This window comes from Taeniopygia guttata, chromosome 13, assembly GCF_048771995.1.
Source record: "Taeniopygia guttata chromosome 13, bTaeGut7.mat, whole genome shotgun sequence".
Lineage (NCBI taxonomy): Eukaryota > Metazoa > Chordata > Aves > Passeriformes > Estrildidae > Taeniopygia > Taeniopygia guttata.
The window spans coordinates 16786605-16800654 of record NC_133038.1 but is presented as its reverse complement, the minus strand read 5'-3'; the positions used below and the strand labels follow the sequence as shown (position 1 = coordinate 16800654).

The 14050-nt window shown below is 46.0% G+C and overlaps 1 protein-coding gene across 2 annotated transcripts in view; it reads left to right on the top strand.

Annotated features, from left to right (window-relative positions):
- Positions 1-14050, top strand: part of CTNNA1 (catenin alpha 1) — a 115002-nt gene that overhangs the window by 60463 nt on the left and 40489 nt on the right. The window contains exons 1-3 of one of the 2 annotated variants that reach the window (XM_012576136.5): positions 1-299; positions 7265-7345; positions 8123-8275. In XM_012576136.5, coding sequence (XP_012431590.1) covers positions 294-299; positions 7265-7345; positions 8123-8275 — 240 coding nt within the window. In that variant the 5' untranslated portion in view covers positions 1-293. The remainder of the gene's footprint in view (positions 300-7264; positions 7346-8122; positions 8276-14050) is intronic. The other variant, XM_030283950.4, reaches the window with a different exon arrangement.

Sequence of the window (14050 nt, the reverse complement as noted above, 5' to 3'; positions counted from 1 at the left end):
TAAAGCATTGTGCTGCACGCTGTGATCGTGTTAGAGACCACTGATAGAGGGGGGAAAATCCAGCGGCAGGAGTCCTTCGTCCCCAGGACGGACGGCGCAGGAGGGACTCGCAGCTCCCCCCACATCTGCGCCGGCTCTGCTCAGCTGGGGTTAACAGCAGCGCAGAGCCGCGGATGGAAGTGCCCGAGTGCTGTCTGCTCCCACTTTTCTGCTAAATCTCCCTGCATGAAAGGAACTTTGAGCTGCAAAATGCGCAGAGTTTGAATAGAGGATGCTGGTCAGCACCGGCTTGCATGGAGGTGAGAGAGACTGGGCAGCTCAGAGCTCCGTGTGACAGCTGTGTGTGACTGTGGTCCCTGCAGAAGTGCAGAGAGCAGTGGTGGAGCTGGAGTGTCAGGAAGTACAGCCCAGGAGCAGGGCACAGGAGCAAGTGCTTCAAGCCAGGAGAAATTTCTGGAAAAAGCAAAGCTTGCGTTAAGGCACAGGAAAAATTTAATTGGAATCCAGCTTGACAGTGTGTGGTTATGAAACTAGAAAATCTATTTTCTCCTCCCAAACGGTGGGTTTTATACTTGCTTTTTCCTGGGCACTGGAGTGCAGGGCAGAAATGATGAGATTGGTATTTCCAGTCGGGGCTCAGAGCTGTGCGAGGGCTTCCTTGTGGTCACCCCCAATGTCCTGCTGCTGTGTGTCCCACTCAGAGAGGGGGGACAGCACCTCCAGGAGCCCCTGGTTGCAGGATGGGTCTGTAACAGTTACCCTGTGGGTTTAGGGCTGCAGATGTGCCCCTGCAGAGTGTGTGTGCTCTCCAGCCCCGCTGGGCTCTGGCCAGAGCGTGCACGCACAGCCCAGGAGGAGGACAGGGGGCTCTTAGGGCTGTTTCCTTGCTTTATATGTTCATTGCCCCATTTCCAGAGCAACCTCTCCTCTGGGACAGCTGGTACTGAAAGGTAAATGACCAGGTTCAATTGACATTTTTATATGTTTTTAAGATGCATGTGCAGGTAAAGCCTTTGGAGCCACTGCTCTGGTCATAGTTCGATGTGGGTGCAGCGGGGGGGTGCTGATTTCCTGTTCCAGGCAACTCGGATAAGCTTTTGTTTTATTTTCTCCTTGAGCTATAAAGCAATAATTTAGAGGAGGCACTTGAAAATGTTTGTTGTGTAGCAGCAAGGTATCACCTCTAACCTCCAAGATCTGGAATGAGCTGAGAATAACAGGTTTCGCATGATGATGGAGTAAGATGAATTGTGTCAAAAGAAGGGTTTAAAATAAAATGACTGTTTACCTTTGTTACTAAGTGTTGATTCCTTGCTTTGGTTCCTTGGAGGTCCTTGCTTAAACCAAGACCTGCTATTCTCTGCCTGCTTCTCCCTTGGCTGTACTGTGGTGGAATGGTGACACTGCCTGTGCTGCTTCCTTTCTGGGATGGGCAGACTCAAGGGGAGCACTGAGTGGAAAGTAAAGGGATGGAGAATGTGAACGCACAAGAATAAAATTTCAAAAACCTCAAAAAACGCTAAAGCAAAACAAATAAACCCTACTCTGAACCCATCAGGAAAGTAACTGTCTTTATTAAGCAAATTAGGAACTGTTAGATAAATTTCTTAAATTGCTCTGCCATAGTAAATGTTTTCACATTTGCTCCAATGTGAAAGAAATCCATGCAAAGAAATTACATAAACCTATTTAAAGAGATTCTTCCTGTTTAATGTTCAGGGTACAAAGAGCTCAGGCTCAGCTCCAGTTATCCGACAGAACCGTGGCTCTGCAGCACCTGTGGAGGCTTCTTGGAGCAGCTCTGTGCAACACCCTGATCTGGGTTTTAATTTGAATTCTAATAACATTTCAATATATTACATAACATTTACCAACAGCATTCCAAAGGGTACAGTTTAAGGACAACTGTTTAAGGTTGACTGTTAGCCCTCCCCAGTGCTGCCTCTTTCCCTCTTACCAGGAGGCTGACATTAGGTATCGTTGGAAACATTTTGCTTTTTTGCATCAATATCTGCTGGTAGGTTCCTCCCACGTTAAGATTGTGTAATTTGGCACAGAGTTAAGAGTTAATGTTCAAATACGGTGAGTTGCTCCTTTTCTGAAGCTCTCCGTTCTTTGGCCCTTAACCAAACAAGGGCTATTTAGCACCTTGCCAGCGAGTTTCCTGTTTAGGAAACTGTTAACATGAACTTTATGGGTGCTTTTCTTAGCAAAACATGTTTTTATGTGCACTTGCTGTGAAATAACAGTTATTACCACAAGTGTGCATCTCAGTCTCCAAAGTCTGGAACACTGCAGTAAAATTCACATCGTTCCTTGGGAGCTACCTGGGGTGTCAGGGTGCAACAGACTGGGAATAAAACCCCCAAAACTCGTGCAAATGCATTTCTTCTGAGCCTGAATACTCATTGCCCAGCATGAAAAACCATATCTGATGCTACCTGCGCCCTTTGGCCACAGCAGGAACTTTATGGCAGCCTGAACCCTCATATGCAATGTGGACAGGGAAATTGTTAGGAATAAGCTTGCTAGGACCAGATAACCCGTTTGAGGGCTTCTCACCTACCCCGCTCGTGGAGCAGCAACACAACTGGTTTTCCTGCTAAACCCATGTGCTGGGAAAGTAGAATTGCACCCTGAGGCGAGCGTTGTCATTTAGTTAGGCTGACATCTTGTGGAAGCCTTCCTAGTCTATTAAGAACAACATACAAGCTAATTTTTCTGGATGGAGATGTGGGGTCTGTGTGACTTTGCTGTGCTGGGGACCTGGAGGGTGCAAGCCCAGACTGCAGCAGCAGGACAGGCAGCCACGTGTGTGGCACGGCACAGCAGCCAGCTCACCTTTCTGCCTGCAGGAGCGGCCGTGGGGATTGTTGCTGGGTGTTAGCACCTTGGGGACCATGGGAGGATTTGCAGCTTTTTGGCCAGAAGGTTGTGTTGGTGCTGTGTCCCAGGGCTGTGAGGCAGGAGGTGAGCAGGGCCGTGTGGCTGTGTCACCGTGCACCTTCGTCACTTGGATTCGCTGCCGTGGAAGCACGGAGCCCTAGGAGGGGACACCTGGGACAAAGGCATGTTGGAGGTGACCCAGCAGCAGAGTTGTGCCCAGGGCTTTGGGCCAGCTGCAGAGTCCTTTGGGGCAGGGCAGTGGGAGGGATGGGCACTGGAGGTTGGGTATCCTTGTCTCCATGGGAGCAAAGGGCACATGTGGTGGCACAGCACGGTGGCTGTCACCTCCCTGTCTGGGAGCTCTCTGCACCTGGCACTGCTTGTAATTCCTCCTTGTACCAGGGTGAGTGCAGGAGCCACCCTTCCCTGGCCATGGGGAGGATGTCAGGGTGGCAGTGCTGTGGCATGGCCCGCTGGGCAGAGGGGCAGTGCAGCAGCTTTATTGTCACTCAGGTTCTTGCTGAAGCCTGGATGATGCCATGCAGCCCATTTGCTCTGCTGAGCTGTGGGCTGGCTGTAGGAAACTCCTCCTGCAGCAAACCAGGGCACAGTCTTGCTTCCTCCTAGCAGACCTTGGATGTGAAAACACTGCTGGAATTCGTGTGGGTCACGCCTCAGTGCTCACGCTGCCTGGCCTTGAATCAGCCCTGTTCTAGCTGGAATTGGTTGGCAGCCGTGCTGACACAGTGATGGAGGGCAGTGCATGGTTATCCTCTGTAGACACAGAATTAGGCTGGGTGGCAAGGAAAACCAAGCATGGGACAAAATGCACCCGAGCCCTGATGTCCTGTGTCCCCTGGCAGCAGAGCTCAGAGGTGGCACAGTGACACACTGTGACACACAGTGACACACAGTGACACACTGCCTGCCCACAGGAAGGTGTGCCAAGCACTCACTTGTAACTTATTCAGCCCCAATCATTAATCAGCATGCTGCCTGTTGAACTGACAGCCCAGAAATCAATTCCCAGACACCTGAAGCAGAAACCTCTCTACCAAGTGTCCTTTTTGGTGGTTGTGTGAGGGGTGGCAGGTGGGACAGTGGTGGCTCTCAGCAGTGGCACATCTGGCTTACATGTGGGTGCTTATTTGGGGAGGGGGCATGGTGGGCTCTGCAGGGATGGTGTGAATTGGTGCTCAGCAGGAGGCAGTCTCCCTCAACGCCTCTGTGGGCTCATCTTAACCCAAACTGATGATAAACCTTTAAGATTAACAGCAGATGTTTGTGATATTTAGCTACAAAAACATATATTTGAGTAGCTGGTTACAGCACATGCTCTGTTGATCCTGGTGGAATGCACCACCACCACCATGCTCCTGTACCTCTATAAATCAGCTGGGATTAGATTTTAACCTCCATAGCTATAGGAAAAGCTTGGGTTTGCCTTTTGCTTGTCTAAATTCAGATGGCACACCTACAGCAGGAAGGCTTTATGACAGAAATGGTGATTCTGCTCCCCTCCCTGTATACAAATCCCCTTTCTTTGTTTTGAGCATTAAGAGTCCCCTCTGGGGATGATGGTGTGAGCTGGGACTGCAGGGATGTGACAGGGAATGCTTGTGGTGCTCTGCAAGCAGGGTAGCAATGGTGGGGGAAGAGCAGAGATGAAGGGATTGGGGGAAATGAGTGATTTTTAACATCAATTCTAGCCTCTTTGATAAAGATCTGATTTAATTTAAAGTAAATTTGCACCGTGGCTAAATTTATTATCCATGATACTGGTAGAGTTGGGATATCTTACTGCAGAATGATTGAATGGTCATCATGACCCTATTAAATCTACTGAATCTATTAGCTACTCACTGGCTGCAGGGTTTGTGATTCCCTCAGCAGAGTTTTGTGCTGAATATCTAAAAATCCTATTAGAAATCTGAATATTTGGGCTTCACTCTTGTGAGTCCTCCTAATCCCGTGGATAGCAGGAGCTGCTGGCTGGGCTGCCTTGTGCTGCTGGGTCATTAGCTGGCTCCTCAGTGGAGGTTCACACTAGACATGAGGACCAGTTTTTAATGGTCAGGCTAATTGATTAGTGGAACAAATTACCCAGAAGAGCTAAACTGGCACTTGGAGCCTTTAAAACATGATTTATTACTTGAGAGAGGGAGCCCAGTCAAAGAGGACTTTTGAACTGTAGGGTGGAACCAATGGGTAAAATTCCCAACATGTGTGGCAGCCTGGACAAAGTGACAGTAGCTCAGCGTGTTTCTGTGCCCAGGAGGGTTCGTGCTGCCATGGGCTGTGCAGGTCTTCATGTGTTCCACCAGGTCCTAATGGGGTTTGGTTGGCCCCACAGTGTTTACAAAGCAGGGAAATACTGTGTTTATTATGCAGGGGAAAAAATGGTCAGGAAACTTCAGCTGGGCAAAATTCAACATTGTCTCCAGGACCTTGGTTGGAGTTGGCTGTGATGGTTTAAGATGTCAGTGGCAGCAGGGTGTGTGCATCCACTGAGGTGTCCTGGGTCTGTCCTGCTCTGCCCCTGCTCAGCCCTAACAAAGGATCCCAATTAGTGACTCAATGTGCTAAATCACCAGAGCTAAATTAGCAGGGTACTTTATCCTGCAGCCTTCTGAAGTAAATTCTGGTCATGCTTATCATTTGATAAGCTTCTGTGCTAAAACTTATGCATGCCAGCAAGGTGGAAATAAACTGAAGCTGCTTTCCTAAAATCTAGTGGGGCTGGATTCTACAGCTCTTTCTGTGCTAGGACATGGTGTAGTTTCATAGGAACAGATCAGCAGTGAGAAATCAGTGCTGCTCAGGCTGTAATGTGCTTTGTTGGGGTGTTTTGCATAGTGGTCCATTAGTGAAGGCCATCTCTTGGCTTTCCTCTCATCCAAAAGGCATGTGGTGCTGTGCACCGAGGCTGCTGTGGGCTGTGAAGCCAGGGACAGCAAAGTGGAATTGATGGGTGGTATCACCTCAAATCCCTGCTCCTGCTTCTTGTTGAAATGGTAATGTGGGAGCACCCGGGGAGAAGTAAAATGGCACTTCTTGGAACAGCTGAATGTTTGGCTTTCTGCATAATAGATGAGCATATATCTTAGATCCAAACATATTCCTGGGAAAGAATCCCAGTGTGTGGGGAGGGTGCTGTGGGTTCAGTAAAATGGTCACGTTGCCGTGGGTAAACAGGGGTGAAACATCAGGAGGGGAAGCAGCTGCCGCTGCAGGTTGGGGTCTCAGGGCAGCTTGTGGCTGGGACAGTGCCTGTGGCAGCTGCTGGGGTCACTGTCCCCCTGTCCCCCACAGGTGCCAGCCCTGCCTGCTGCCACCAGCATCCCGGGGCAGAGCCATTGCTCAGGGAGTCTTGTCAGTCATATCCCCTGAGCAGGGCAACAGCAAAGTGTTGGGTAAATCAGTGCATTAATCTTCACTTTATTTAGAGCCTTCAGCTTTGATTTTTGAATGTTGAGCAAAGAAGGGGCCAGTGCCGGAGCTGCTGCAGGTTTGGCAGTGTCACAACAAGCTCCTGGGTTTAGCTCCAGTCACTTTTCAGTTACCTTTTGTGATGAGAATCAAATAACTTGATCATGGCGGTGACAAATCTTCAATAATTCATTACACTATAATGGCATTACAACATCCTAACTCCCTCCCCTCCATTTTTTATTTCTGTTGTAGAGTGGATTTGATGTTTTAGATTCAAGGCTGTTCATCCAGATATTTCACACCAGCCTGTCACCTGGAGAATTGATACCTGGCATACACTCACTGCAGCACTGCTAAATGGCTTTTCTTCTCAACTGGATAATTATATTGATTGTGGCTTAGGACTTCAGAAATTGGATTGTAGTTGAATAAAGTGTGTTTTGAAACCCTAATATAAGCTATATTAAAGGGAAAAAACTCCCAGCAAAACGAGACCACCACCACTGTCTTATCTGACTCTTAATTTGACAGGAATGAGGATATTTTTGACCCAGTGTCTGATGGCAAAGGGAAGCTGGCCCTGCTGCCTGGCCCTTTGGCCTCTCTAACAACGGGGCTCAGGCAAAACGTGCTGGATCAAAGCTTGGCAGCTCCCCATGCGTGGGCCTGGAGACTCACCTGTGTGTTGAATTTCTTACCCTACAAATGGTTTATAAGGATTTGACTTTTGATTCTGGGCTTTTGGCTGCCTGCTCAGGAGCAGTGTGGTGTGATCCCTGGGGTGGGGTGTGCAGGGAGCAGTGACTGCCTTATCGGGGAGGTGGAGACTACTGCCTGTGTGCAGAATCACTCCACAAACCTCAAAAATAGCAACAGAATCTTACCATATACTTGAAATGAGTAACAACTGGTTTAACTTTGAGACCCTTTTTCTGCTGCTTTTCAGGCTGGCCGCAAGGAAAGAAGTGATGCCCTGAACTCTGCCATTGATAAAATGACCAAGAAGACCAGAGACCTGCGCAGGCAGGTAAGGAATGGTCAGAGATGGTGCTGGCTGAGCATGAGTACAGTGCTGCAAGCTGGGGTGTTGTTTCTAGTGGCTGTGGGTTTGCTGGCCTGTCTTCAGTGAATTAGAGGCCAGGAGCTTCCTGTGGGAAGCATGGGGTGCGAATGTAATTTTCTGTTAATTCCCTTTTACCTGTGTGATACAGATGTTGGAGTCTTAATCATCCTCGTGGCAAGAGAGATTAAAAAAGCCAACGAAAGCCCCCCAAAAAACAACTTTCACTTGATGGACTTTGAAGATAATCAGTGATACTTTATAATTCTAGTTGTGTTCATCTCAACCTATTTTATTTGAGAACTATATGTAGCATCAGCCTTTTCTCTCTTTGGTTTTAAAGCAATATATTCCTGTTTTTGAGTAAGTGAGAATATGGATCAGGTTTGTTGCAAAATGTTTTTATTCCAGCAGAAAAATAAAAAAGTTAAATCAGTGTGTTGTTTAATCAGCTGAGGGAAAGCAGCAAATTTACTCAGACAAAACCAATATGAGCTGCTAAATCAATATTTGTGGCCAAACTGGTGACTTGCACTTCTATAACTAATCCATTTTTTAAGGAGATTTAATTTAAATTGAAGCAAAAAGTGTGTAGACAAGACTTAGTACAGGGAAAGCCTTGGTCACACAAAGGAAAAAGGATCAATGACAAAAGTAGTTTAAGCTATATGTATTAATACAGTAAGAGGGAAGCAGCAGTGCAACACTATTGAAGAATAACTCATTCTTTTATTTTTATTTTAGCTCCGCAAAGCTGTTATGGACCATGTTTCAGACTCTTTTCTGGAAACAAATGTTCCTCTTTTAGTATTGATTGAAGCTGCCAAGAATGGGAATGAAAAAGAAGTTAAAGAATATGCCCAGGTTTTCCGTGAACATGCCAACAAATTGATTGAGGTAAGATGGTACAAATTAAAATTTAATTGTTGCTAGTTAAATTAAGGCAAGACTAGGCAAAACAGGTTTTTCAATTCTGTTGAAGCACAAAGCAAATTCTGTAATAAATTCCTTTTAAATTTTTATTTGAATGAATTTAGATACAATTTAATATTTAAATAATGGAAAATGTAAGCTTATCAAAAGACACTGTTAAATAACCCATGTAGGTGTGGATATTACAATGTGAGTATATGATAAAGGTTTTGTTCCTTAGAGGTGGTCAGTTTGAGTAAGGGAGACCAGGGCACGATTGTCCTGCTGGACAGTTGGACCCATTGCTTTGAAGCCTGGAGGGTTTTTATTTCCAGTAAAATCCCACTGAATATAAACAGGCCTTTTGTGTGAAGGCTTTCAGAATGAAGAGCTGCTCGTGTGTGTGTGAAGAGCAAACAGAACACTTGGAATGACAGCACAACTGATCCCTGCCACCCCTCTGTAAGGAAAACCCAAAGGCTCTCCAGCTGGTGGAACTGCAGAACAGAGCTCTGTCGGGGGGGAAAACCAGATTAAATGGGACCAAGGTGTCTTAACTGAAATCCCAGGATCACTGAGGTTGGAAAATCCCTCCCAGCCCATCGAATACAAGCTGTGCCTGATCCCCACCTTGTCCCCAGTGCAGAGCACTCAGTGCCACCTTCAGTCCTATCCTGGACACCTCCTGGGATGGGCACTCCAAACCTCCCTGAGCAGCTCCTCCCAATCCCTGAGCCCCCTTTCCATGGGGAAATTCCTGCTGGTTCCACCCTGAGCTGCCCTGGCCCAGCCTGAGGCCGTTCCCTCGTTCTCTCGCTCATTAGCTGGGAGAAGAGCCTGACCCTCACCTGGCTGCTGCTCCTGTCAGGGAGCTGAGGGAAGCAGTTTCCATGGTGTGTCTGCAGAGAGCAGCAGCAGAGCCTGCCCTGTTCATGGATCCACCTCGGCACTCTCGACCCCTTGCCTTCACCATCGCGTGAGAGTTCTGTGCCAGCTGATGCTGAATGGCACAGAACACACAGCAATAGGTATTGTTGGGGAAACATGCCACTAGGAATAAGTGTCAAAAACTCCTCCTGTGCTCTTCCGTGCTTTGAGGCTCTGGCTGGTTGGCTGCTCTCCCCAGGAGCAGTCCCAGGCTGCTTCGTGTGGTTCTGCTCTTTCAGTGTCTCTGTGTTTGATAGTGGTGTCCATGTATCTCCAAGGATTGTGGGGAATACTCACTCAGCTGGGCAGATTTAAATTGCTCAAGAATAAGACTGATCAGACATCAGTAAAAGTAGCTTCTGATTTACACCATGTGTTTTTCATAGGGTTCTGAGTGCACTTTGCAGCTGCCCCATAGTCCACAGTGCATGAAGCTTGTCCAGCTCTTTAGAGCTGCTGTCTAAGCAATGAAAATATTTTAATTTCTTGAAGGCATCCATTTTTCTCTTTTGGCTTGTCATGTTTCAACATCAATGCTGTCCTCCTAGAGATGCAAAGTTATTCTAATCTAAATTTTAAGTAACTGCCGTTTTGCAAAGCAGCATGTGGAAGGAAGGCAGGGCTGCTGTGCCCTGCCTTGGCAGCAGGATACAGCCTTGGGAACACTTTGAAGTGGGTTTGGTCTAAAGCCTCCCTTCTTCATGTTGCAAGCCTGATTTATCTAGAAAATTATTTTTAGGGCTTGTTTACAGGAGAAGTTGAATCATGTAACAATAGCAGTGCCTCTTCTGCCAGAGTTCTGCTACCTCCTCAGCAGATGTGTGGAATTTATTGGCATAATTAAAAAGAAATAATTGTGTTGCTCTGTTCCTGAGCTTCTCTGCAGCCCTTGTCAGGTGAGCCCTTTCTCCCTGTCCCCCTGGGAGCCGTGTCCCACTGGAGCAGCCACAGTTCCATCCTCACTGGACTGGCCCTACCTGGTGTGCAAATACCAGGCTGCAGAGTTTTTCACAGCCTCTGTACAGCCAGACTCTCTTGTCTTCCAAGGACTATTCCCCTGAAAGTAGACATTCAGCAATATTTTTGACTGACATCAAAAGCTTCTGCTAAAATGATATGCTGCTGCAACAGCTTTTTGAAGGCTTGGTTATTACTTTTGCTGTCTGAAATGTAACTGTAGTTGTAGAGTATCATGGTGTAGATGGTTTATAAACCTCTTCCCTGAATGGAGATGGATTAATATATACACTTAGCTTGGACAGAAGGGAATAGTGCTCCTGCAGACCCTTTGTCCTGAGGGGCAGGAGAGCCACCAGAGTCGTATGAGATGTCAGATTCACTGTGCAGGAGGATGGGTTGGGGTGGGTTGCGTTTAAAATGTCTTTGTGCCTCTGCCAGAATGGAAAAGGATGTTTGCCAGTTCCTTCATGATTCTGCTCTTGGGCAGGAAACTCAGGAAAAACAACAAAAGATTATGTAAGAGCAGAGCTGAAGACGTTTTGCCTGGTGAGATGGGCAGTGATTGCTTCCACTGCTTTCAGGGGAGATGAGTGTGCCGGGAGTTTATCAGAACTGCCCTCACAAGTGCTGCTGGGCAACTCAGGACATCAAATGTGCCCAAACAACTGCAGCACTGAGTGGAGCTGTGCTGGATCATGCCCTGACAGGCTCCTGTGGTTTGGCTGTAGAGGGGAGCATGCCCTTCTTTCCCTTTGCTGCTGAGTGAGGGCAGGAAATGTGCAGGAGATCCTGCTCTGCCAGGGGAGCCCAGCACGTCCCCACTGCATTGCTGGGAGGGTTTGTACCTTGGGTTAATGCCCCTGTGTCTGTCAGCTGGAGGAGTCAGTGAAGCAGCACCTGAGAGACACAGAAAGGGATAGATTTACTTTATATCATTTTTCTTACTGAACTGTGGCAGGTGTTGGCCGGACAGGAATGGCACTGCTGGTTCTACCCTGGCTGAGCACAGGGAGCTCTTGCTCCTGCAGTGCAGAGCTGTTTATGGGCCCTCCAAGTACCCATAAAGAGATGCAAGCACATGATTTGGGTAATTTCATTTTGAAATGCTCCCTTCTTGGCAGCACAGCACTGTCTGCTTTTGTGGTTCCTAACGTCCAGGCAGCCAAATTTGACCAAAAGGTGCAATAACCACAAAAAGCTGATTTGCCTGCTGGGTCTGTGTCTTATAGAGAACCCATACCAAGAGCATCCCAAAGGGCTCCCATCTAATTTGTTTCCCACGTAGTAAAATCCTAACCCTTTTATCCTCCCTTTTGAAAACTGAGGAACAGTAAAAGAGTAGAATGAGCCTTGTCTCAGTTGAATAATATGTTTCAAAGATAGCTTTCAAAATTGCTCTGTGCTAACAGACCATTAACTCTGGCTGGATTTGGTTAAAGGAGTTTAATTCAGGAACTGAGAAGCCAATTTCAATGTAACACACAAGAATAACAGAAAGGACAGCATTTGTAGAACCAGCCTAACAAAAAGTTAAATTCACTATGGAAGTCTTCCCAGTTTGCAGACTGTGAACTGCTAACTCCATTCCAGTGTTTTTTCCCACTGGGTGAGGCAGCCTTGTCTCACCCAGTGGGAAATACGCTGTTGAATGCTTTAGACGAGTAAAAATTAGTTTGTCAGTTGGTCTCTGTGACACAGTGTAACTGTGTATTTTTAATGGAAAAGTTTTTCAGACGTTAAGAGATTAGGAAGTAAAAGGTAAATAAAGAGAGAGTCCAGGTTAAAATCCTTCAGTTTGTTTGCTGAAGCATATTTTGGAGAATATATTTGGAGTTTATAATCCTTAAAAATAACAAATGATCTCTTCTTCCTCTGGAACCCACTACCCCTGTGTCAAATGTTTTTCTCATAATAAATTTTATTTTTAAGTTTTCTTCTTACCAAGAGAAATATTGGTAAGACCAAGGAGGCAAAAAGCTCTCAATGGTGTTTCATAAGCATTGATTTTTTTTTTCTAATTGCTTTAATTTATCTGAAAAGACTGCTCTGTGCCTTTTTTTAATGCACTGGGTTGCATCTTGCATATGGAGTGATGATTTTCTCATTTTCAGTGAAACCCATGAACAGATGCAGTCGGCAAATTTATTTGCTTGGAAAGAATCACATTTGGGCACTTGCAGCTCCATAAGCTTTCTATAGCCTCTTGCTCTGACATTTCCCCCTTCTGTTGCCCTCACTGTCTAGCTCGATGTCCTGGAGTCATTCTTCAGTCTAAAATCTAAAAATACCCCTCTCCCAAAGCCTGAAGCCTTGCACACTTGCTACATTTTTTCTTGCAATTATTCTGATTTGCTCAGACTTGAAGCCTGTGTGTTCTTGGGAGAGTCTTAACAGCTGCAGGTTTTTTACATGTGAAAAGCTTTTTAAAAACGTGAACTGGATAAAACATAGCTTCGATTTAAAATAAAAACTGGTTTTTGAACTGGAGGCACAGTGAAGGTCTTGGCTGTCCCATGTTTATTGTCACTTACCTGGGCATGGCCAGGTACCATTTATTGCAAACAAAGCATGGAATGGAAGAATCCAGCAGATCCAGAAGTTAATCTGTTCTGACAGGATTATCCTTTGTGTCTATCAGCCACCTGATTTCCAGAGTTTCCACAGAGTTTTCCGAATCTCTTTGGAGGTGGCTCTGCTCATTCTTGCAATGCTCTCCCTCCTGCCTGCCAGCTCAGGGGTCAGGCAGTGCTGCCAGGCAGGGCTGAGGTTCCCAGGGAACAAGACAAGCACTTGGCGCCCAACTCAGATATTGACTTGGAGTGGTTTTCTCAATTTTATTAAATCTCAAAAACCAGCATTTTCCAGACTAGGGTCATTACCAGGGTACTTCAGCACTTATTTTTCCAGTACTCTCATTTACAGAGGGAAAAATATCTGCCGACTCAGGTTGGTCTTTTATTGCTTTTATTTTTAAGGTAATTTTGTATTACAAGGGAAATGTCCTTGCACTGTGGTCTGAGAAAAGAGGCAGAGTTATTTCCCATTTAAAATGGAGATCAAAATGAGCAAAATGTCTCTTCCAAAGCACAAGCACGTTTTCTGTAATTTGTCTATAGATAGCCTTGGCAGCAATTTAAAACTAATGTCTCCAATAAATGACCGGTGTAACTCTAATGTGCCCTCTAAAGTCTGACACTCTTCAACAGCCAATGCACTTTCCTTGTAAGTTCATTTTATTAGTCAACTAATTCATAAATAAATTAAATTCTTCTCGTAGAACATGCTTTCCTTACATTCATAATCAGAAAAGCAGGAAAGCCTCAGCAGAAAAATGTTCCTACATTTTTCAACAAAACTGGATATACAAATTTAATACATCATACATAAGTAAAGGCGTGTGACCTTTTAATAGGATAACTTCTGTTCTTGTAAGGTTATTTTTTGAGGCCAATCTTCTAATGCTACAACAAATAATGTATGAAATGGTCTGTAGGATGCTGGTAGAGTTTAAAAATTATGTTGAAAGAGGAATAAGAGACTTCAGGTAATCTTTCTGTCCAGATTTCATTGTAAGTGCACATGGGCAAGCCATGACAGTGAAACTGATGGGAGAGATGAAGGGATTGAATCCTCACAAATCTGGGCAGCCATTGGGCTGTCTGGAGACAATTTTTCTCTTTGGAAATCCTCGTGGTTTGCTGCTACTCGTGGAGGAGAGGCATTTCTGCCACACCTCAGCCACAGGACAGTCACCTCGCTGTGTGACTGGGAAAGGCTTCCTGTGCACACCTGGGCCAAGGCACACGTGGAGGGGGTAGAATTTGGAGTTGAACGAGTTTGGGATTTGGAAGATAGAAATGTGCTTTTTATTCC